The 25,676-nt window shown below is 41.5% G+C and overlaps 1 protein-coding gene and 1 long non-coding RNA gene across 7 annotated transcripts in view; one reads left to right on the top strand and one right to left on the bottom strand.

The window, feature by feature from the left end:
• Positions 1-5,059: 5,059 nt before the first annotated feature.
• ncam2a (neural cell adhesion molecule 2a) overlaps positions 5,060-25,676 on the bottom strand; it is a 161,098-nt gene continuing 140,481 nt past the window's right edge. Inside the window, exons 9-18 of one of the 3 annotated variants that reach the window (XM_088406246.1) lie at positions 23,667-23,817; positions 21,572-21,759; positions 21,399-21,495; positions 17,471-17,644; positions 15,115-15,234; positions 13,111-13,232; positions 12,857-13,031; positions 8,539-8,743; positions 8,229-8,268; positions 5,060-5,562 (exon numbers count right to left, since the gene is read on the bottom strand). In XM_088406246.1, coding sequence (XP_088262372.1) covers positions 5,506-5,562; positions 8,229-8,268; positions 8,539-8,743; positions 12,857-13,031; positions 13,111-13,232; positions 15,115-15,234; positions 17,471-17,644; positions 21,399-21,495; positions 21,572-21,759; positions 23,667-23,817 — 1,329 coding nt within the window. In that variant the 3' untranslated portion in view covers positions 5,060-5,505. The remainder of the gene's footprint in view (positions 5,563-8,228; positions 8,269-8,538; positions 8,744-12,856; positions 13,032-13,110; positions 13,233-15,114; positions 15,235-17,470; positions 17,645-21,398; positions 21,496-21,571; positions 21,760-23,666; positions 23,818-25,676) is intronic. The other 2 variants (XM_088406239.1, XM_088406232.1) reach the window with 2 other exon arrangements.
• The window catches only part of LOC148427911 (uncharacterized), a 30,936-nt gene continuing 27,586 nt past the window's right edge, over positions 22,327-25,676 (top strand). For 2 of the 4 annotated variants that reach the window (XR_015864172.1, XR_015864174.1), the window contains exon 1: positions 22,327-22,382. This is a non-coding gene — a long non-coding RNA (uncharacterized LOC148427911). The remainder of the gene's footprint in view (positions 22,383-25,676) is intronic. The other 2 variants (XR_015864175.1, XR_015864173.1) reach the window with 2 other exon arrangements.

The raw sequence follows: 25,676 nt of genomic DNA on the forward strand, positions 1-25,676 counted from the left end.
TTTGTATTTCATTAAAAGTGGTTGAACGCAGGGCGACTCGGAGAATGTATGGCCTCACAGTTTGAGGGATTCGAGTTCAAATCCAGCTCGTTACGGCCTTCCTGTGCCCACGTGGGTTCTCTCCGGGGACCCCGGCTTCCTCCCACACTCCATGTGCATGATAGGTCATTGGGTATTGGTCACACCAAATTGTCCTTAGGTGTGATTGGGTGGGTGAATGCTTGTTGGCCTCTGTGTGCTCTGCAGTTGGCTGGCAACCAGTTCGAAGGTGTCCCTCGCCTACTGCTCGAAGCCAGCTGGGATAGGCACCAGCAAGCCAGCGACCCTTGTGAGGATAGGCGGCTATAGAAGATGGATGGATGAACGCATTTAGTTGTGTGCTCCACAGAGGTGGGTGTCAGCGCTGACGGACTGTCCGCCAGTCAGTTGCCAACGGTCACCCATTTTCCTGACGGATGGAAAAGATGGATTAAGGATGACGTAGCATCATATCACATGCCAATGGGGTGCTGCAAAGGCGAACTTCAAAATCAGCGCAGTAAATATGACATGCCATAGTTGTAGTAGGCGTTTCATTATGAAGTGGAGCGGCTAGCTTGACTTGTCTTTGCGACCGTTTTTATTGCTAATATATCACAAAACTGCCAACCAACCCACCACTATTAAAAAGCAAACAAAAAAAATCATCCTCAATCACTGATGAAAAAATTTAAGAAACTTCTCGTCAATTACTGTCATTGATTCAACACAAGTCTCCGCGCGAGCCACTAACTATGTGGATTGGTGCACCTGTTACATTCAAATAAAGGTGGACATTTCAAACTCAGATTGGAAAGAAGTCTATCAGTGCATTAAACGTAGTAACTGCTCCTAAACAACGTGGACTATCAATGAATCAATAAAGGCTTTAACAATAATAATAAATAAATCCACCTTTGTCACTTATGTTTACAATACTCACTCAAATAACTCAGCTTCTGTCTTCCTTTTGGTTGGGATGTCAATGCATCACAGGTTACACCAGTTTTTCTTACATCATTTTCGTAACATTTACCACAAAACATCGGCTCACTTTTGAGTTAAATAGCTTTTAAACCAGCGCTAAAACACAGAATAGGGATATTATTCAAAGCCATTGTATACAGCTTAGAGCAGTGTTTCCCAACCTTTTGATCACCGCGGCACGGTCAACGCCTTAAATTTAGACAGACAATATCTCGGGGCACACTGGTGTGCCGCGGCACAGTGGTCGAAAAACACTGGCTTAGAGCTTGTCCAAAAACACTGCAATGTGCACACGTAAACAAAACACCTGTTTGACGGACCTAATCACACTATGAGAGCTATCCCCTCTACGTTGAACAAAATAATGTTCATGTTAAATTAAACCCTTTCCTCCTTATCTTCTTTTTAACCTATGTACGATTATTGACGTGCTTTGCCAGCCGCTGCTTGTGGCAGACGCTTGTTGCAGTCAAATATTTTGCGATGATCATATCTTCAGCCTCTATCAATCTTTAGGTCCAATTACGGCATACAAGTTGAAATGACTACACATTGAGAATACAGTCATGCTGGAGCACTCGGACAAAGTGTGCGACCGAATCCTCTGAGGTGCAACCAGCTGAATAGGACCATTGCTACCAGGTTAGTGAACTTTCAACAACTAGAACCCTGAAGGATGTCTGAACATACTTGCAAACATGTTTGAACATTCAGTATTTGCAAATACATTCGACCGCATTTTCAAGTCAGACGCTAACTTCACATCGGCAGCTCAAAACGTCTGAACAACATAAATGAAAGTCACTCATTTGGGAGCATTTCATTTTTTTCTTTTCAATTCATCTCTGTAGACCATGTTCCAAGCCTCCAGGTGACACTTTGCAGCTGTGAAAAAGGTTTAACGGTGCCAAATAAAACCACACAAAGATTTTAGCTAATCGCCTAGTTGCTAGAGGGGCCACTTCCATTGTGACCCCCCAGTGAAAAGTAGCTTGCTTTTTCATATGCTCCCTTGAAGCTCCGGTTGTCATGTCAATGTTTCAAACTTGTGTGAGAATTTGGGTGCTGATGTACCATAATTCTTATTCTTCTGTTTGATTTGACATAGAAATGGAAGACATTTATACGGATGAATCTGGGAACTCTTTTCAAAAGTGTGAAAATGCTTTAAGACTGCAGAATGCAGGGGGGGGGGGAACCCTCTTTATTAAGTGTCAGAATAAAAGGCTATTATTAGGGTGAAAAACTAGTGCTTATATGAGAATGAATGACTGTATTGTTTTTTCTGGAAAAAAAGGCTGAATGAGAGAGGTTACTAATGAAACATTGTGTTGTCAGAGTAAAGCGAAGCAAAGAAGACCATCACTTTACGGTATACTGTATTAAGTATATACTTGATGTAACAATCTTTTCTTGTCACATATCCCTTTTCAGGACTTTGAAGCGAGCAATTTTGAAGAGAAGAGTGACAGCATTAGTCATTAGTCATGCTGGGTTAATGTTAATGATTACCTGCTGAAATCGTAATTGCATCAAAATAGCATCTGGATTGGAAGGATCAACAGATGTTGGGCAAATTTTAATATACACCTCTCTTTGTACCTCAGATTTTCCCAATAAATTCCAATTGTTGCATAAAGGGACTCAAATGTGAACCGGTAAAAAAATGTTGCATCCTATTCGAATGTCTTCATTCCACCTTGCTTTCACTATTCTCTTGGATTTATCATTCAGGAGGTGAAGCTTGATTTACATGCAACACAGCTTGTCTTTGAAATAATGGTGGCTCAAGACTGACCTGATGAAAATAGGACTGTGCTCTTACTGGTGACACACACACACACACACACACACACACACACACATCAATTGACTGGCTATGTTTGTGGAAGAACGTGCTTTCTCATTGTTTCATCAGACTGAGGTAGTTTTTCACAATGACAAAGACTGTCACGTGTGTGTCCTCCTTGTAATACCCGCAAGAAAGAGTCACACTTGGGAACATGGTCTCTTCTACCAGTTCATGTTTATTACGTTTATTTATGTATGTTTACAGCGGCAAATGACAGGAGTCACAAATGTTGCACAGGTACATACAGAGAGACATCGATATTCCCACTTCCTGCCCAAAGCACACTCAGCAGGGAAGGTCCAAATGGGTGCGAAAGATTGAGGTATGTAGAGGACGCACATTGTACGCTGAGATCACGCGCACTCATTTGACACCCCGTGCCCCGGTCGAGGGGGGCATTGCGCACATTGCGCACTGGTCGCAGGACGAAAGAAGAGGATGTTTTGACATTAAATACAAAAGAACATTTACAAATCTATCACCACCTAGGCACTGTGCACTTGCATTTACAGTCAGCTTAATAGGCAGTAGAACCACAACATGGCGGGACCATCCTTACAATTCAGGTTGCATGGGCGAGAAACCGCGTTCGCATGAAAAACAGTCCGGCAGGTGTGGAGGGCCGAGGTGGATCGCCTGGGGATGTGAATCACCGTCCACAAGTGCATAATGAGTGTGTCACATTCATCGGAGGTAATGATCAGCTCACACTGCATCGAATCAACATAGAAAAAGTGTCAAATCAAGAGTTGTTCAAAATCAACTTGAATTTAATTTTGCCATCCGGGGTGCTCTAACTGGAAAAGGGACATGCAGAAGCAAAGACAGACGTGCAACCTCGTGCGTGGAGATTATTCATCTGCTTCTTCATGAAAAAGAAAAAAAAACCCACCAGGTGATAAATAGATATAGTGACATGGGAGAAAAGGTCTAGAACTGGTGTAGATTTCAAACCCAAACTACAGGTTTTCTACTTTAACGTAGGCCAGATAAAACAGCACATCCACAAAGAGATCCTGCGGAGTTTTTTGTTTTTCGACGCTTACAATGCACTTCGATACACTTCCTGTCAGAGAAGCATAGCTGTGCCCGATTTTTTTACCCCCTCTTCGCTTAGCTCAAGATGTTCATCACGGGGACTTGGCTGGAAGATGTGGACAATATCAATGGGCGTGATGAAGCCACCGCTGAGGATCCCGGAACATTCTTTCCAGTAGCTTATGTGGGCATGACAAAAAAGGAAGGTGGGTAAAGACTCCAGGGGGCAGAAAGAGGAAGGGTTACTTTCGAGGTCTAAACTTGTAGTTTGGATTTGAAATACCACATATCTTTATGGACACCAGTTTTCCCACATATCTCGTACGTCAGCGTTTGCAGGCACCCCATCGGCCTACACTTGTGCTGCGTTCACCGCATTTTCCACGGGCGGCGGCAGTGCAAAAACATTCAGTCCTCAAAGCGGTGATCCAGAAGTGTCTACCGATACTACAGGATAGAACAGATATGACGATTTCCTTGAATTGAGATGAAATCCATTTAGACCGCAGATTTCACGAGACGATCAAAGTTATTACAAGCGACGAAGCTTTGGACCAAATACAGCATAACAAAATAAGGAACTGCCATTTGAAAAATCACATTCTTTATGGCGTGTTCACATAAAAGCTCTGCAAAATATTTTTTTTCCCCCCTATGTACAACACCTGACAATGTCAGCAAGCAGGCCAACAAAGGGAAACGATTTTTAAGTGATATCAGAGGCACAGAGTGCAAAGACATCCAAATAAATGTTGACTTGTGTCTGGATCCCTAGGGCTCCCGCTTTTCACTTTTTCCATCAAACTGCTTTGAGTGATCAAAACATTCACAGTTCAAGCTCACAGGCGGGGACCGACACCAACACAAAACACTTCTAACTTGTATGACGATACGTTCCTAAAAACAATTGCAATATCGAACTCAATCCACACTTGCGACTTGCCGCGACAATATTCAGTTTTTATTTTTTAATTTTAACTCATTCACTGCCAAAGATCCATTTTTACTGGGCTGCAAGTGAATATGTTAAGTGAAAACGTTAACTCATTCACTGTCACTGAAAGCTATGTAAATACAAAAATCATTTTCGATTGGGCAGTTAATGAATGAGTTAATGTCCCGTACATTACCCCCCCCCCCCCCCCCCCCCCCCCCCCCTGGCTTAGAAAGACCTCTTTTGCAGAAGGCTCAGAAGGAAACGTCTTTAACGTCAAAAAATATATAGGTTGACATCATTGGCTTCAGTTGCTTCACAACCCACCGCGAAGTGTGATGGTGCACGCTGAGCTGTGAATACTGTTGATATGAAACATCCCATGAGTGAGGACTGGAGGGTGGGGGAACTCCCCCAAAAAATCCACGTGAATTACAATTGGGTACAACAAAACAGATAATCATTTTTTTTTACTGATGTCACCCACGCTTTAATCGAGGACTTCACTTTACATGTGTAAAATTATTCTCTTTTTCCATATGTCCCACTGCTGTAGGTTCTCTGGTTTTTGGTCTCGCGATTCCAATTTTCTTGTGGGTGCGAAAGGAGGGCCCCCTTTTATGCTTTGCTGTCGTCTGGCTTCATGTGGATGTTGTGGTCGCCCTGCAATTTGATTTCAATCGTATCCAGCTTGAGAGACTCTTTGCCATTTTCTTCCTTCAGAGGCAGTTTCCTGCAATTTGAGAGCACGGCATACACGTGAGAGACCTGGTGAGGGAAGGCTCTGTAGGGAAGACGGAAATGATTCGAGAAGAAGGGGAGGATGTCCAGCAAACGCATGGCTGAGTCACAGACAGAAAGCACGGGCGAATGGCCTGAGGAAGCTTGCTTTCTTAAAATGAAAAAAAAAAAAAAATAGCAGGATGGAGCAGTGGTGGAAAGACATGAAAAATGTTCACGTTTATTCTTACATTTGGACAGACAGAATCCAACAGGACCGTCGATCATTAGACAATCACATATAATTGAATATTGGCAGTGAAGAGGTGTGGCTACCCATTCAATTTTGTGACTTTATTTCCACGCTTGAATGCTCACTAAAGGACCTCACTCACCATCAAAAATAACATTCCCAAGAAGTCCAAATCACTGATATATTTAGGCAACACAGCTGACAACTGAAAATGTATTAAATGAACCACTCTTTAACGTGTCACTCAATAATGATAGCATTATTTTATTAATGAACATTTAATTCATAGTTCATGACGCGCATTGCTTGAAATAAAGTACGTTGTAACTCAAGCTCTATGAACGTGTTACCGGACTCAATGAACATACAAACATTTCTATTCATCGAGTGCAGGTTCACTAATCTACAGGAGCCTACAAACGGATTTAAAGACTGAGCTGACTTTTAAGTCCTAAGCGACACACTTAAAAGCCCGTTAAAATGCTTATTCTATCACGATTGTTTCTAAGATCAACATAGGCATGTACTTTATTAAAGAAGAGCAGCAAGGTAGATTTGCTGGAATGTTTGTGAGTATAAAGCTGAGATGTCATGGCAAAGTAGAAAAAGGAGAGAAACGGAGAGAAAGAATATGTGTAAACCGAGAGCAAGAGAGCAACAATAAAATGCAGGCACTGTTATATACCAAAATGCACTTGTTTGACAATAATCCTCAAGAAAGATTTTAACGACTTATCTTGCTTAGGAAATAGGTGACTTTTCTCAAATGTAAAGATTCAAAGAGATTGTATTGTCACATTTATAGTACTATAGAACACAGTGAAATTCTTACACACCATTTAGTTGATGATACCTGTTAATATTTCATTAGATGATGAATAGTATTCACTGGCCGAGAAAAGGGGAACATAAAAACGGTTATGTAACCACTTAGGATGTCATATAACCAATAGATTTCAAAAGACTTTTTGTTGAAGGGAAAATTGACTTTTGTCTGTATGCACAAGTGGAGGTTCCAATGAATGATTTTGCCATATGTGCCCTGTGTGTGGGTCAAAATATTAGGCACGCCGTTTTGTAAGGTGCAGAAGGGTTATGGACCACTTGAAACTACAGTACAAGCAAATAATTAAACATATTTGTAAAGGAATATCTGTCTGGCTTTTGAACAATCAAAACTATTGTCCTTGTGCGAGCAGGATTTTTGATACATTTACAACATACATTAGTATGAACTCACGTTAGATTGTATCCATGAATCCTCTAAATTAGGGACGTCTCGACCCTGATCGTGTGACCTGAAATTGGGCCTGGTCACACAATTTTCAGCCAGTATGGGAATGTTCTTGAGGCTGTTGCAGGAAGCTAATGTGAAGCAAGTCTCATGCAAGAATAAAAATGTTGGCCTTAAAGCAATATTTTAATGCAGAAAGCAAAGCCAATGCAAAGGTGACCTTCCATGTTTATAAACTGAGCATTTTATGTGGCGTAAAAGATAGGGCTGCGGTTAACAAAACAAATTAAATTCGTCACCCCCCAAAATGTAATCCCCCTATGAAAAAAGCTTTGTTAAAAAAAAATGGAAGCATTTTTAGCCTCATTAGCCTCATTATATTTTTGGGGTATCGGATGTGGACTCTATTGGCAGATCCTCAAAATGCGGTGACTCAGACTCGGGTGCAAAAAGATGGGAACAGGACATCTCTACTCCAAACGTATCCCAACCACAAATTACCTTGAAGCAACAAAAGTGATATTACAGGCTTGGGGCGAGGAGGCAAGGGTGGGTGGGGTGGAGAATTAATAAGCACAATTCCCAGTCGCACTTGGTGAGTTCTTCTGTCCTTGATTGGAGGAAGTTAACGTTGCCACACGGTGATAACAATTTCATATTTCATTAGCTGCTACAAACCCAGATTGATGGTGGAGGTGTAACCTCTTTTTTGCCACTTTTGTTTGTGCCGTGTCCACATCAATTCATCCATGGTGTGAATAGGATCTAGCTGTACAGTATTTAGGCAATCAAGTTGTTTTATGTTGCCTATGACTATAAAGGGGCAGAGCTAATCATTACACTGTTATTTAATGCACTCCTTATCTCCGCAGGATGTATTAAAGTTAAAGCAAAGGCATCATTGCAAACAAAAGTGACATTTTGTTGCATAATGTAACAATAGTGCCATTGTGTTTTGTCCATTAGACAATGAATTGAATGATATAAAACAGGGTAAATCAAAGCAGCCTTAAAGTCAGCCTTTTTAGCGTGCACAATCATAACTTTGAATAAAGACAGCCGAATGAATGAATTGTGTTACATGGCCAAAGACAACTGCACGATGCAAATATTTACAGCACATGCGAACACAACACACGAACGTACAGACGTACACGATGAAATGTTGGTGAAGAAGACATTAGAGACATACTGTGGTTGAAAAGGTGGTCGGGCGACTGTTGTAGGTGCACCTAGACGGCAAAAAGAAGGCTTCTTTTCTCATTTAAAAAAAAAAAAACAGTTTGCGTAAAACAAGTTTAAGTTTAAATTTGATCTGTTTAACTTCTTAAAACAGGTCACTGTATGTGTGTGCACATTTTCTTAAGAGGAAAAAAATAAATATTTGTGACCCAAAGGCCGCGTCACCCACAGCAGATGCACCCTCTACAAGCATGAATGACTTGTTGACATTGATACAACTCCAGTGTCGCCACCCTTTCTAGAAACAAAATGACACTCACAGGTAGGCGGCCTTGCCCTCCTCCATTTCTTTGCCTATACCGCCGGTGGCTGTCTTTTTGCTGCACAGCGTGCGCGTGATGCACATCAACAGGCCGCAGTGTCGCAAGAAGAAGCAGCTGACATCTATCACGACGAGCAGCAGGAGAAGCGCTCCCAGGCCAAGGCCCACCACCGCCCTGAGGCCCAGGCCGTTAAAGAGGGATTCTGCTCAGACATAGAAGAGGATCACTGTGAGCAATTATAATAAACATTATACATTTCTATTTAACGTAACTTTCAGGACCCTCGCTGTAACTGTGCAAAACCTATCACAACGCGATGACAAATGAAAATCGGAAGAATTAAGTCAAAATAAATCGGAAAGTCAAGAACTACAAATACTTTGTTGCTGTACTTAAGTAAAATTCGCCTGTACTTTATTTTTTTCTGACAGCGTTTCACTTTTTGTACAATGTTTAAAACAAAAAATTAAAAAAAAAAAAAAAACATCTCAATTCTCGTTGGTTTTATATTCTACCACGGTAAGAAAACCCCTTTAGCAGGGTTAGCCCATACTTTTTCCAGCATAATTTGATTGCTATAACTTCATTATCTAAAAAAATTTTAAAAAAGCTTATCAGGCTCAAATCTCGTGCAGTGTGTGGCAGCTTCTTTAGTTCATCATCCTACTTGTCATTCACCTTTATAGTTGGCGGCACTTGTTAAACAGGAGAGGGAGTGCAGTTTTTCCCAATGCCTCAAGTCATCAGGGCAATTTCAATCAGCTACCCCATCCCTCGGTATGAATGCAAACTCGTGGGCCACAGAACAGGGACTTTGGACCCGGAACACCCACGGTCAGGAACTCAAGAGTTCCTGGACCGTTTGCTAGGCAGGCACACGGAAAGAGGTGCGGTCTCCGCTACCAAGACGTTTTACTTCCTGGTTAGAAATATCGGTTTAAATTGCCAATATACCAGATGTAGTGCACATGCACATATTACACTGTGGAAAGTCTAAAGTAGCAGATAATAACATTTTTATCCAGTCGTACGGATTTCACCCAGCTAGTATTGTCAGGTTCCCCGAAATCTTGCCAGGGTCTTCAGAATGAAAGGGGAGCATGCCGGCTATAAGTAAATGGAGACAGCATGGCACGATGTCACTGAAGGCTCAGGTTTGAAATGCTCTGCTTCCGGAAATATGGCACCCTGAGCTGTCCGTTCATTCTCCAGTATCCCAACATATTCATACCTGTCCAAACGTGACAACGCAAGACTCATTATGCCTCACCGCTGCCTGACTCTCCCTCGATCCGTCTCAGAGCATCCATTAATGGTGACCGAATGGTCATTAATTGACTAAGAAGGCAGCAAATGCTAATCATTTGGGGGAAAAACACAAAGTGTTTGAGGATGTGAAAGAGGATGCTCTGTAAGCATTGGGGCGTTCTGCTCAGAGGAAGGGAATCTGTTCTTGGATCAAATTTAAGCAGGATTCAGCCAGACTTGATGCAACCTACTCAGCACTCAGAAATGCTTTGGAGTGACCACTTTTTACACAACCGATCCAGTAAATTATTATCTGGCATTGACTAGGTTCGGTTCTGTCACAGCTTGCCCATTCAGACAGCTCACTTTCCCCCACTGATCTGTTTGACCATATTCCAATTAACTGTCCAATCCTCACCAAATGAAGCCATTTACCTGTCCAAGCATACACACTTCCCTCTTCCTGCCAGTCCCCGCCAGATTCTGCTATCCTGATTTGTCTGCCTGGGTTCTTAGCTCAGCTTTCCCTGACTGTACTAACTTCTACTGCCTTGGTAAGAGGAAGTGCCCTGCCTGCGTGACATTAAAATTTCCTGTTCCTGATGGAACTCTCTACCATGGCTTTGCTTCATCTGCCTACCTCCATTCTTCCAAGCTACTGGGTCTAAGCCAGTCTTCCATTTGTTTCCTTTTAGCTGCACGAAATAAACCAGTTGTTCAGCACTCTTATCAGTCTCCGCGTGCACTTGGATCCAAATGCCCCAGCTGTACAGTACACTTTGCTAACCCTAAAATGCATTATGCTTCAGCTTACTGTTTGCATAAATGGGGCAGCTACTGTGGCCAAAAGTAGAGAAAACTATCTCTACTTATTTATGTTAGTAATCCTTCATTTATCACGGGTAAAGGGGACTGGAACATTCCACGAGAATGCTGAGTGCATTCCACGAGGCAGGAGTGTGTCACCTTACAAATATTGTATGTACTTAAATAAAGTATATGAAATGTGTTTGATAAAACCTTGTCTATCTTGTTTCAAGGACTAGGTGATTCTCTAACCACAGTACAGAGGCTTAACGGGGGTGTCTCTTTTTGGGGAAAACCACAATTTTCTTTTACAACACACAACATACAGTGCACCAGAGCAGGGCGACCGGGTGCTAACTCTCCCCTAGCCCCCCCAACAAATTAAGAAACAAAAACATAACATACAGAATCGTGAATGAAGTCATGCGGCTTGACATGTCAAGAAATAAAAACCACTGAGAATTTATTGAATTGAGATCTGTACTTCTCTAATCTGTGTTTAATCTTAAGAATTTCTGAGAAAATCCCCCAGTGTTTTTTTTTTAATTTTTCTTAATTTTAATTTAGATACATGTTGTTATTGTAGCAAATCTAAATATTGACCCACTACAAAAGAGTAGCTTTAGGCATTCATTTTCTTCGATAGATGCGTTTGGAACCATTTACTTGCGGCTGTATTAAAATCGAGTTAAAAGTGCTCCAGACTATAGTTTGGCAAAGAGCTTTGCTATGGCTCACGATATTAGCGTCTGTTTTGCTACTGTTAGCTGTGGCTGCAGTTGCAGTGTTGTGCTTTGCATGGATGTGGAATGCTAAACTTGAGCTGTTTTGTGGTAAGCAAACTCCTTCTGACAAAGAATGCCAATCACTCTCCTTTTATTAAAAGTACCGCTGTGGCGTTCTTTTCTCAAAGTTAAATTTATCATTCATTGGACTGCTAATTCTCAACATGCTCCTTGATTTTTATGACTTATTTCTGCCTCCCACCAACAATAGGATCAGGTAATGTGAGACACAATGGCAGCTAATCAGTGGTCAGTTCAGAGTGGGATTGAACTTTGTTTTCCAACTCCCAAAAACTCAAGCACAAGAAGCCCAAAGCATAAACACGCATCTAACAATCATAAAGGAAGCATACATTTAGATATAAAAAAATATATACTAACACTATTAAAACAATAACGCTTTGAATACAATTGTAATTAACTGATAGCATTTTATCTGTAAGTCTGGCACCACCACATTCAGTATCATAAATGAAAAACAAATAATAAATGAAAAACAATAGTGAGAAAAACAATCTCTAATCTGTGGAGTCCATTTATTGCGGATATTCTTGGGGAAAACGCCCCGTTGGGAAAACTGCAATGATAATTTCCCAATGGTCCCTACCACAAAACATATTGTAATGCAAAACAAACAAACATAAAACAGCTGAGTGATGGTATCGCTGTACTTTTATTTATTTTCACTGTGTTGACTCATATTTTTTTTTTCCACTTGTATTCCCCATATTTGACGGTAAACCTCATCAGTGATCAATATTTGGGCACAGATGTCTTCCTGGTGGTAGCCTAGCAACACTAACTTCACAGTTTTGCATGAGTATCAAGACTGTCTTGGAAAATGCAGTAATTGCAAACAAGGCAGCAGAGTTATGTAGGTCCCTGCGTTGTTTGTATCTTTATTGCCTTCTTAGCACACACTTTCACCCTGAGCTACCGTTAGTTCGATTTGGAGAACGGGTTTCTTCCCCCATCTTTGCTTTGCTCCCAGGCTTTTTCCCGCAATGCGCCTAACAAGAGAGGGCAGTCGATCGACGACCCGCCTCAAGCTTAATGCTCCTCAGGAGCTCCGCTTCTGCTTGGGAGGGCAGTGCACACGCTTGCAGGCCATGAAGCTACATCAGAAAAAAACACTGGCTGGATCCATTCCAAACCATGCTAACCAGAATCGGTGAGGAAAGGCAAGCCTCCTCTGGGAGGGTTTAGTTGGTGGCTCTCACAGGGGGGGCAATAAAGGAATTAAATTTTTTCGACAACAACACACTTTCCCGCTCGCTAGACAGAGTGCAAAGAGGTATATTAGAGCAGCGCATGGGGCACACATTAAAGCATCTGTCTATGTTTCTGTTTGTATGTGCGGATTTGTATGTATGCATGTTGTGGTTCCAAACTAGCTGGAGGTCTTGAAAAAAAAGACATCTTCAATTTTACACAACAATCCACACCCAAAACACACAACATGGTGGCACTTTTACCTGTCATCTCAGGCTTCTGTGGCATGAAAAACTGGTAAAAGGCAGGCTCAGAAAGTCCCTTAACGTTGCGAGCTGTGATCTCCGTTTCGTATCGCATGTTCCACTGCAGCGCCTGCAGAATCACAAAGTCATGGGAGCCTGGAACCAGCTTGGTCATCCATTGCACCTCTTTTTCCTGCAACACAACAAAAACCGATACAAGTCCAACAAATGGGAGTGTGTGTAAGTATCGGACATTGCATTGTGTCACTCACTGTCTTGTACTTGATGATATATTCCACGATGGGCATCCCGCCATCATCCTGCTTGACCAGACCAAGCTTATAGGCTTTCCCCAAGACTCTCTGCCCATGGACTGCCGGTGGACTTGGTTCTCCTAAGGGACACGCAGGGAGAGGAGCAAACAGCAACCGTTGCATCGGACTCCAGTACACAATCAAAAGTTGACAAATTCTATACAGCTGGGGGGGTTCTCAAATTTTTGGGAGTCAGAGAGCAAATTTTCCAAGGGCCCCCCCATTGCAAATGTTTGCTGAAGCAAAACAAACAAAACATCATTTAAGTTATTAGTTAGCGAGCAATTGTAGATGAAAAATGCATTTTGAAATACAGTGATCCCTCGTTTTAACCTCGCGTATGTAACCTTGCGGTTAATAGGGACCGGTCTAATACAAAACAAAATTAAATTAACAACAAAAAAGATTGTGCACCTTCGCTTGCTGACCAGGTAGTTCCTAGTATTGCCCAATCAGCTTGCCCCAACCCTTTGTGTTTTGTCCCGGGGTTCTTCATTGTCTCGTCAGTTTGCTCATAATCAAGTCCCTGTCTTCTTTCAGTCCTTGTTGGTTCATTGTCAGTGTTGTCTATATCATCTTGTGTTATTTGCCCATACGTAGATTGGATTACCGGTGGTCTCCTCTGTTTGATCATGTAAAGTCCACTTAGCCTATATACATCCCATATGAGACCCGCACATGGGTGACCAGTTCTAACCAATGCCCAAACAGCTCACACATGGTTGTGTGTGACATAAACCAGACATGATTGATGAATGCTGACTAGTTCTAACCTATGCCCACATAGGCCACACATAACACAGGCAGGATGATTGAAAGATAACAAGATAACACTCCAGGCAGCTGACAGGTACCGACTGGCCAAGCAGTGTGCAGCTTCGGCGCTCGCCGAGGAATAAAACCCGGGTGTGGGAGGAGTTTGGTGAGGCTATGGAAAACGACCTCCGGACGGCTTCGAGGAAATTCTGGTCCACCACCCGGCTTCTCAGGAAGGGAAAGCAGTGCACCATCAACACTGTGTATCGTGGGGATGGGGCACTGATGACCTCGACTCGGGACGTTGTGAACCAGAATACTTGGAAGACCTCCTCAATTCCACCAACACATCTCTCCCTGAGGAAGCAGAGTCTGGACGCTCCGAGGTGGGGTCACCCATCTCTGGGGCTGAAGTCACTGAAGTGGTCAAAAAAAACCCTTGGTGGCAAGGCCCTGGGGTGGATGAGATCCGCCCGAAGTTTCCAAATGCTCTGGATGTTGTAGGGCTGTCCTGGCTGACATGACTCTGCAACATCACTTGGACATCAGGGACAGCACCCCTGGATTGGCAGACTGGGGTGGTGGTCCCCCTTTTTAAGAAGGGGGATCGGAGGGTGTGTTTCAACTACAGGGGGATCACATTCCTCAGTCTCCCCGGTAAAGTCTATTCAGGGGTGCTGGAGAGGAGGGTCCGCCGGGAAATCCAATCTCGGATTCAGGAGGAGCAATGTGGTTTTCGCCCCGGCAGTTTTGGCCATTTGCCCAATACATGCCCACACAGCTCAAATGGTATTTAAATGGAAACAAGTACCATAGCCCAAGCCCACTCGGTAGCCAGAAGACCCACATGTGCCACACACAAGACCCCAGTATAAACGTTCGCCGAAGCCTGACGACCTGCACCGTTCCCAATCTGTAGCGCACTCATTAAGACTGCGTAGTCACAAAAAAAAAAGAAATTCCAACAGATTGTTAGGTTACGGCACCCTCCATTGTGAGTGTGGCTAAGATAGTATGGAGTAACAGGAATCATTTGGACCTTTTTTCAATGCATTCACTCAAAGCATTTTGTACTTGGCAATCAAGCATGACAATCAAAAAATGAACTGACTAATTTATCCCACGGTCCATCGTGAGTATTTGGTCAAATGTTGATATCTAGTTTGACCCATCTACATGAAAAAGTCTTGGCAGTGAGGAACTTACGTATGGGTAAGGTCTGGAAACCCTCAGTGTGACTGAACTCGCTCTGACCCTTCCCATTGACGGCCGCCACTCGAACCTCGTATGTTGTATTGGGCTCCAGGCTGGTCAGTACCACTGTTGCTGGTAAGAGATAATCACAAGGTGACCCCAAACACGAGTAAACAACTTTTCCTGTTAAGAACAAGTGGCTCATAAATATTTACATGCTTTATCCTGATTCAGTGGTTTTCTCACCACCTGTTCATTTGTGGCTATTCTCCCTACGTGCACACTGCATATTAAAAATGAAGCGTAGACAGAGGATCTCTTCTTTGAGCTAGAAAGCCAACAGTGTAATGAGTTAGCCATTTTGTTTTGTCTGTCAGCACAAATGAGATCGTCTGTAGTTGCAGCTTTGGGCACTGCTTCAGTTCTTTAACAGAGTTGGCAATTTGCCCCTGTGTAAGTATCCTTCTCTGCGTTTGGGCATTTTGGCATTGCCATCGCAATGTAATGAGTCCAGCCTTCTAATAATGTTTTAATAATATCAACAGTGAAAACTGTGGTCTCTCCAATGCCACACGCTGGATTCTAATGAGCTAAATGCACCAAGTATTTTTGGTCTTGATTCTAAAATAAGATACACATTAAACTTGACTTAAAATCAAGCTTATTCATTCTTTTATTCTCTACTCTGATTTGTTTGATTTACCCTGTGCTAACGCTTACCCTGTTAATGACGACAGTACATATTACGGACAAAGATCTTGGATAGCACAGCTCAATCAATTAATCTACTATGAGCTGTGGGCAAGACTCCTTACCGAGGGGGGGGGGGGGGGGGGGGGGGGTTGACTAAACGCCCTCTTCTGTCCCAGCATGAATTTGCCACAGTATACAAGGCAAGGTTGTCAAAAGTGTACTTCAATGGGTCTGGTTTGGAAAAGCTTGAGGACCCTGACCTCAAATCTAATAAGCTTTATTCCCCCAAAATAAGACACGCTTTTTCCCTCCAAAAACGAAGGACAAAAGTATGGATGCGTCTGACAAACGACAACTTAAAGATTAAAGGACATGTTTTATCCAACAATAACGGAGGAAGATTAATCTGTCAGTCATGTAAGCCAAATTTTGATGCACAGACGAGCGTATTCTTGCTTACAATAATTACCGTAACGGGACGAGCAAGATGGTGGACGTTAGTTGGCTGCTCGCAGCCAGTTTCCTGTTGCACCTAACAGCAGTTCGAGTTAGTTGAGGTTGCTACGGCATTATTTTAAATAAAAGAAACGAGCAGACAGAACCACCGACCAAGTCCATTCTTGTTCACACATAGATATACAGTATTACTAAAACAAGAGAGATAATCATGTGAAGGTTATGATATCTCCGGCTGATTCAATTAAGAGTGCACCGGTTATGGAAATGTGTTCCGTTTGACACATTTATTAATTGTGGTCTTTTGGCATATACTACACACGGTCATAAACTTAATAGAACATGGATGGTGCACACTTCTGGTATTTATGGCAAAATGAACTCGAGCTGCGTGCGTCGCGAGGTAAAGGAAAAACAACAGCTTGGATAGCATTCAATGTTACACTGGAGCGTTCACCGATGGCTCACAATGTGGGAAAATCAGTACAAATATAAATTAATATTATGTAATAATAAAAAAAAAAAAGAATGGGAGAATTTGCAAAAAAATAAATTTATTCTGCTTTGCTGTAGTGTTTAAATTGTGGCCAAACTCTTGGTGCGTTCTATACACACACATTTAAACATAAAAAATACCAGAATTTGACCCTTATACACTGGTGCGTCATCTATTCAGGGATTTACGGTAAAATATTTTGAAACTAAATTTGTATTGGTATCTCAGTTCTTATTCCATGCAGCAATTCCAGAATATAGATGATATAAAATCATTTGTTTTGTACCTGGCTGATTTCCCAAAAGATTGTGTGACTATTGATGATGGATGCCCTTTGTAACTTAAAAAAAAGAAAAAGGCATACATCGTTTGGCAAAGGAGACACTATAAAATGATTTAGCAATACATTGCTTTTATGTTCCAACTAATTCACTAATAGATTGAAAAGAAAACTGTAATGTTCATTACATTAGATTAGATCAGCTGATACCTGAAAAAAAAAAAAAAAAAAAAAAGAGTTAAAATCTCACACACAGAGAGTCTGTAAGATTTTAACATGTGCCTTCAGGTAACCCCAGGGGTCCTCATGCCCGAATTTGAAAACCACTGTTTTCCATGAATAGGGCGAAGGTATTTTCTTCCACTGCCTTCTCATTGTCTAAATGTTGCGATACGTTTGTCCATTCAATGTATGATTCGTTCAGTGCCGCACTGAAAACTCACTCTGCACGCTGTGCGATATGACGTCCTTCCAGTCCTCTAGTCCCACCTCCTTGTACTGAAGCCGATAATAGCTGATGGGCACGCCACCATGGGAATCCGGCTTCATGAAAGTGACGGTCGCCAAACGCTGGGAGATGGCCGACAGGCGCATCGAATACGGATTGGATGGTACATCTGGAAATACATGTGATGACACTTCTGTGGCAGTATGCCAGCTATACCCAGAGACCCCATGAAAAATTCTCAAATTCGAGTGTTCTTACACTAATAAGTAATGTCTTGACTCATATCAGTTGTAATCATGTGATTTTGTTGCCTTCAAAGCCCACTGCTATGCAAGACGACATGTGAGGTCAGGTTTTATCCTTTTATACTTTTGATAACCTGGGCCAATGTTTTTCAACTGCTGTACTGCGGCTCACCAGTGTGAGATATTGTCAGGTGTGCCGTGGGAAATTATCCTGTGTGTGTGTCTTTTTCATGTTTCTTTTCAGACAAGGAGAATGCAAAAAACAGGAAAGGTGGAACATTTTTCTTTTTTTTGGCAATGTTCTACAATTTATGAGGTCCATTCACCTCAGCAGACAATCACGGCCATCTGATGTGCAAGACATTTTTCAGCTTTTTTGTATCTTCTTCATTTAGATCGATATATCGGACAGGATTAGGATACAGAAGATAATATATTCAAATTCATATTAGTATTTATACATTTGTGATGTCATTTGACATGTTCACAATTTATATTTTTTCACCTTGCAGACGAGGAAACAGCTCTTCGGCCAAAAAAACAAAGCTTGGTTGGGTGTTGATCTGAGAGAGATGGCAAAAGATAGCAGGTGTGGCGTGAAGAACAGTTGGAGATGCAACTCCATTTCACCCCAATCGACGCTTATGCTGAAAATGGAGCGCCAACAGCTGCGTTTAGAAGATTTCAGGTCGACTTCAGAGCTTCCTGTTTTGTCACTCCTGATATGATTCGCATCATTCAAGAATCAACTATTCAACATGCACAGCATGTCAATTGGTTTATGGCCCTCCCTGAACTAATGGCCTTTATTGCAATAGTCACCAGGGTGCAATCACTAAATGACTGTTGGTCAGCAAACCTGGGAAACCAACAGATCATTCAAAAAATGTCCTAAACCCGCTTCAAAGATATCATGCAACACCTAAGATTTGATGACAAGTCCACCTGCAGTAAGTGAGAAAAAACTCAATTGCCGCAACTTCTGACGTGTGGGGATCATTTGTCACCAACTGCGTCACGTCGTACAACCCTGGTCGACACATCACTGTGAAATGGTAAATGGACTTTGACTTATATAGCGCTTTTCTACCTTAGGTACTCAAAGCGCTTTACACCAATTAGTCATTTACCTACTGATGACGCAGCAGCAGGAGCAACTGGGGGTTCAGTGTCTCGCTCAAGGACACTCAGACATGATCTCGATTGTCGGGGGATCGAACCCACAGCCTTTTCGGCTGGGAGACGACCACTCTACCACCGAGCCATGTTGCCCTGTTGCCGAACAGCTCTTTCCATCACCTGCTGGTGTTTCCTGCAGTACATTGCAAGTAAACCAGACAAGTTTGGGATCAAGTTTTGGAGAAAGGAGACCGCGGACAATCTCTTTACATTATCACTTGCAAAACGACTTCTTTGCTGGAAAACCACAATCTTTGGCACAGCAAACAAGATTCGCTTTTGTGCTGACCCCATCAACACTTCCGGTTCCGGGGTGTTTTGCTGCTGTCGCAGACTTTGGTGATTTAGGGCTATACAAATTTGATTTGATTTGATTCGCAGTCATGGAGCGATGCAATCATGCAATCACAAACTGAGAGGAATTGTAATTAGTGATGCTTCCCATAGCCGTTGAAAACCCAAATATATTGCGCAACCATGGTTATATATGCTGTTTTTCACTAACTTGTTTTTGGTCAGGACATTTGACCGCTTTACTGTCTTGTTCCCATAACAAAGAAGAACATTGTCGTGGGAAGTTGACAGATATTATTGTACAAGATGTTTTTGAGCAAGATGTTTTTCAGAGCCTGAAGGACACACTTAAGTGTCAATATCAAATCGGGAAACAGGTGTAGCTCCGCCAGGGCGGACGGGTAGGCCACCCGCCCTTCCTCGCGTACGCAACTAAAAAATACAAAAGAGAGATGCAGAGTACAAACAAGTAGAGTCTGCTGCGGGTTACGTACGGACGCCCAGCCGGTTGACAAGCGGAGCTCTACTTGGGTGTTGGCTCTCCACCTTCTCGGCATAGGTAAGAGGCTCATATGATGATTTCACGCAATGTCAACTATTTGAGAACTTGCATTTGGTCAAAATAAATATGCCAGTTGTTTGGGCTAAATAGCATTTGGGAACGTTGGTCTTTTGTTGAGTGTTGTCTTTGTCTCCTGAGCGCCGACCGGCACCGATCCTTTCAACAAAACACAAACCTATGCAACAGTGAATTATGGTTAATTTTAGAAAGTAGCAAAGAAAATGCCGATGGCTCAGCTTGAGGTGAATAGAATACGTTTTGGAATACAATCGTTCTTGATTGCCATTGTAAGACTTACCGGGTTCAAAGAAACTTAAAATAGGGTGGATACAACTGTTAGTTGAGCTTTCAAATACAGTACTTGCCATTAGGCCATTACTATTAGCTGACAGGCAGAAGTTTGGAAAGTACTTGTGCAAAAGGCCAGCTGCATAATGTATCAGTGCGAGCGTGAAAGTTGTTTAAAAAAAAAGAAAAAAAAGAAAGAACAACTACCACACAAATGAGTGGTCATTATCAGTTTGAAAGTTGGGGTGCAAATTAAAGGTTCAAGGTTTGCCTGTAGATCTTAAAACTTGCAGGCATCCTTTCAAAGGCTTTAAATGACAAAGCGATGGGTGCCTTTCATTTCATGATTAACTGCTCAAATGAAATTTATAGACTGGGATACTGACGGAGAAAATAACATTGTAAAGAAAGATCCGACAAGCTCACCCAACTACAGAATGAGCAAAAGCAGTTCTAAACTTCCCGTCATTCTTCACACATTCCCAACAGAAGTGAAATGATCAGATGAATGTTAAAGAGGGACTAAAACTGTAATTTTTTTTAACACTTTTATTTGATCAATATCTTGAAACCAAGGGAACGCACAGAGGCTAAGTGAGGAAAGGTTGTTTGCGGACAGGAAAACAAAACTAAAGATAAGAGTGAGACACTGCAGAAAAAATTTTCTGGTCACTGTTACGACATTTCCTTTGAGAACAAGATTTTCAAATTAACCCTAACCCTACGCTGCCATCAGATTTCTTCACAATTTTATTTATGCATGCTGGGATTTAAGCATTACAAAACCAGTATTTTACCAAAAAACGTCATGCTTCTCAGCAATTTAGCAATGCGATATAATCCATGCAACTACAGTGTGCTCTAAAGACATTTTATTATAGGTAGGTGCTTATCGCACTCCCTATCCCCTTGCGTTAGGGGAGAGCACAGTGTTTGTTTCAAATATGCTTTGGGTCACACAAGTTAACATCAAAGTCATATACAAGCTGCTTCCTGCCACGCATTGAAGTAAGCCCCTATAGTACCTGTGTCTTCCTCACATCCTGGTGTTGCTGGTTGGTGCACACATCCGGCACAATGTCCTTAAGCATTTAAATAAGCTAAGTTGCTGTAAACCAGTACTGTCAATACATGTTGAAAATAGATTGAATGACAAAAACCAACTTTCCAGTGGGTGGAAGCTCCAAACGCAGCCTGCTTCATTGATTTCCGCTATTTATGAATGCGGCCAAAAAACAGCTTACCCATAACGCAGCACTCACCCGAGACGCACAAACGGCTTATCGTGGTCTTTTATCTGGGGCTGCCAACTTTGCACTTTGGGAACTTACTCAGAGATCGGAGCTCACACTCACCTGCCTGGGCCAGAATGAATTCCTGGTATCGACTGCCAACGTTATTTCGGGCGGTGCAGTTGTAACGACCGAAGTCCCTGTCGTACATGGGCGTAACCTACAAAGAAAAAGAAAGCAAACGTGAAGGCAATGAGGATGACATGTATCTGTGTGCTACTGCTTTGGGTTAGTACCTCTAGTATGGACTTGCCCATGCCGTTGTGCACCCGAGTATTGACGGTGGCCTCTGCGGGGATGGTGAAGTGCTCCCTCCTCCACAGCAAAGTGGCAGGTGGGTTGGAGATTACATCGCAGCTAATGTTAACCGGGTTCCCCTCCCAAGAATAGTAGATAGTCTGGTTGGTCACGAACTTTGGGATGTCTGTCCGGAACACATATGTACATAGTCAATGTCACATTCATATTAAAGTTTGGTTCAAATATGTATGAGAATACAAATAGTTTGCAAATACTGTATGCCTAACATGGGAAAATACATTTAGAAAGTTGACTCAATGCTTTAATGGCAGCAATTCAAATGTAAGCCAAAATTGCACTCCCCCGTTACCATGACCGCAACCATAAGAGGAGGAAGGATTCCCTGCATGTTTTGATGCGGTCACAAGTATTATTTGCGACTTTGTTATACCTCTTTAATGTGTTATTTTCTACAGACAGTGTGTAATATTGTCAATGTGTAATACAGTGTCAATGCTTCTTGTTTGTACGCCAAGGTGATAGTTGCATTCAAGGGTTGTCGATACACTCTGTTTATGTAATGAATGATTATTGATGTACAACTGTGCATGTGCAATAATAATTGAGTTGTATTAGTCACAATCAATGGGTTTGACGATCAACTAGTTTGGCCTCTGACTGATCGATTGTTTATGTCTGCTGGACAGGAAGAAGGTGGGGACTCACGGTCAGACGGCTCATTCTCGCTTGAACCACGAAAGAGGAGCCGTCTGTGTCCGTGTGTTCATTCATTTCATTCTTATCCAGGTATGAAAATATCTTTGAAAACACTCATTGGCATGAATAAGCGTTGAGAGAAGAGAAAGAAAAAGTTCGTTTTGAATTACAGTGACGATTTGAGTGTGTTCGAATCGCTTTTCTTGTACTCGCCGCCGTGTCGGCCGAAATCGCCCTCGGCGACCATAACGGGTGGAATCAATTGTGAACTGAAGTTGTGCCGTATGTGCGTGTATGTGCTCGTTTTGTGAACGGACATTTTGTGAACAGAAAGTTGAAGTCAGATTGATGTTTATTATTTAAAATATTGTTCCTTTAAACATGCAGTAGGTTGCCCAGTCCAATATTCTTTAGTCTTGCGTTTGTATTCTGTGTACTAAAGTTTGTTTTGAAACAATTGTGCATATCTAGTGGATAAAAGCTGGATTCTCGCTTGAGCCACGAAAGAGGAGGCATCTGTGGCCGTGTGTTCATTCATTTCATTCTTATCCAGGCTGTAACATTTACTGATTTCAAAAAGTGGATCAATGGGCCAGGAGGAACTAATGTGTGGGCCCGATGGGCCAAAACCGGCCCACCAACTCATTTCAACTGCCCTGCAAAATGCTGATTTGATTTACAAGTTTCTGGATAAAGTACCAAATTTGCAAGTTGTCTTCAACTTTTAAAAATTTGGAGGGAAAAAAAAATCATTTTTTGTTCCCAATCTATCTTTTGAACAGTTTTTACTGTCCTCTGATTTCAAAACTAGTTAGAAGTGTAATATGGCCCGCAATAAAAATGAGTTTGAGACACCTGCTGTAGTGACTGATTAAATGAGTTAGTTAGATGGGTAGCAGCGGTTGCCTCAGCAGGGTCTGTGCAAGTGTCACTTGTCAGCTGAGGCCAAAACAATTAAATTTGACGATACCTGCCGGCTGCCACATCAGGAGCAATACGGGTATTATAGAGGGTGACAATCACATGTGGTCAATCCATTTGCCTTCGACCTGCGTCACTGTGTCTAAAAGCATCAGGGTTCTGTGACCAATAAATACCCTTGTCCGATGCTCTCATTCAAGCAGCGCTTATAATGAATGCAATCGTTCGAGAGCCGATATTCATATCTCAGCGTCAGAGCTCATTGGGTCCGGGATAGCCCAGTCCAATAACCTCCAAACAAAAAATCAAATAGACGAATCACAAGTTTTTTGTTTTTTTTTTCTCAAGACAGTTCATGTTTCACCGCGAGAACAAATGTGGGCAGGGTCACATAAAGTCATGTGAAATACCATGGGGTGTAAATAAATAAATAAATAACAAACAAAGACTGACACTCAATATCCAGAAACATGCTCTTCTGATGGCCTCCAATCCTGCTGAGTGCCTCACAGTCAAAGCGGCCCAGGTCGGCAAGCCTCACGCTGCTGATGGTCAGTACTGATTTGCCATGGAGGCCGCGCACATCAAAGCGTCCGTCCTGGCTCTGAGGACAAAAAGTGTTTAGCTTCAGTGAAATGTGTACAAAGCTAAAGGTCAAGTTCATAACAACTACCTTCACAATAATTATGAAGGCATTCCATTTGTTTGGTGACATATTTTAAAATTCAAAAAATATATTTTTTGAACTCAAGGATCCTCTTTGTTCAAAATCAGTGTGCTACATCTTCGACAATTGGCATTTGCTGATTAATACGGTCCAAGAATTTTTCTTTTTTTAAACTGCGTTCTTTTGCTGCTGTTCTGTTTGGCAATTTAGCAACTTAGTTAGGCTGCACGGTGGATGTTAATCCATCAAACTTCATTTGTAAAGCGATTTTCAAAGAAAAAATGCGACAGTAACTTGGGTTAAAATGGACCCTACTACTTGACCACACACAAAGACGTGTATGATCGATAAAAATAGGAGGGGGTTCATGATATGATCCATTTCGACCTGTTGAACATTGATTGATTTTTCTTTTTTTGTGAACACAATGAATAATTGTTTGAAAAAAGATGACACTAAATAATGTCTTGTTTTGTTTTTTTTTTCTTCGAACTTGTTAGACAGCATCTGTTGCAATTTGCACAGAAATTATTTCAAAATGTGGTCAGAGAGAAAACGGTTTGAGAGCGTACCAATAGACGAAAGAATACAAAAAAAACAGACAAGATTGCAGTTGACCTTCACATACTCTTTTCAGCACCCACGGATTCACAAAAATAAAACAAAGTTCTAAATGTATATTATATATGTATATAACAACCCCAATTTTTTTTTTTATACAGAACATTTTTTTCCCCGCCTAAGCATTTCAGTAGGCATCATATAAATGCAAGGTTTCGCTATGTATTAAACAGCATTAAGAGCGGCCATGATATGAGTGACTATCCAACTCCAAACTTCCTGTATAGAGTTTTTGTCTGGTGAAATTGCAAGGGCCCTATGTAGGGTCACAATTGGAGGAAGAGTACCAGCATCAAGCATGTAAATGCCACAGGCTTGTGTCCGCTGGCACAGGCTTGTGAATCAATAGCATCATTAATGCATATGATGCTCGGAAAAAAACAAAACAAGATTTAAAAAAACAAAAATTAGTGAACATATAAGGTCATGTGTATCATATATACTGTATAAATATTCAAATCAATTGACAATATGTCCTTAAAAAATGCAGAAATAAGATCTGTGCTGTTTGTATTATCAATATAATTGACAAGATGTATCCCCCCTCCAAAAAATAAAATACAAACTTATTGTTGTTTGTATATATTTTGTTTGTTTTGTTTGTTTCTGGTGCCGCCGAAAACCCTAAAATCCTCCAATATTACGGTAACGTCTGAAGACAGAATATTTGACATTAACTGTTACCAAAAGCAGGGACGGAGCCCGAAAATTTTCTATGGACTGGCCATGGTGGCATGCGCAGACTGGCCAGGTGGCATGCGCAGTCGGGGTTTTATGAAATAAAATAATTATTTTTATTTCATTTCATACACTAAATTTAACTGTAACTATGCTGTTAATAAAAACAACTAGCAGGTATCAAAGGGTCTAGTAGTGCTGCATGCATGTAATATTGGCAGAAAAATCACACATAACAATAGTTATGTGGTGTAGGGGTGGGCTGGACACGCTGTAGCTCCTTCACTGACCGGAAGCTTTAAAAAAAAAAAAGTAATTGAAGTCTGAAGAATGGAGTACGGCAAAAAAGCATGTTCCTCAAATAATTATATATTATATATATAATATATATAATATATATATATATATATATATATATATATATATATATATATATATATATATATATATATATATATATATATATATATATATATATATATCCCCCCTAACAGACA

Source organism: Hippichthys cyanospilos, chromosome 2, assembly GCF_059441005.1.
Source record: "Hippichthys cyanospilos isolate Australia breed blue-spotted pipefish chromosome 2, RoL_Hcya_1.0, whole genome shotgun sequence".
In the NCBI taxonomy this organism is placed as follows: domain Eukaryota; kingdom Metazoa; phylum Chordata; class Actinopteri; order Syngnathiformes; family Syngnathidae; genus Hippichthys; species Hippichthys cyanospilos.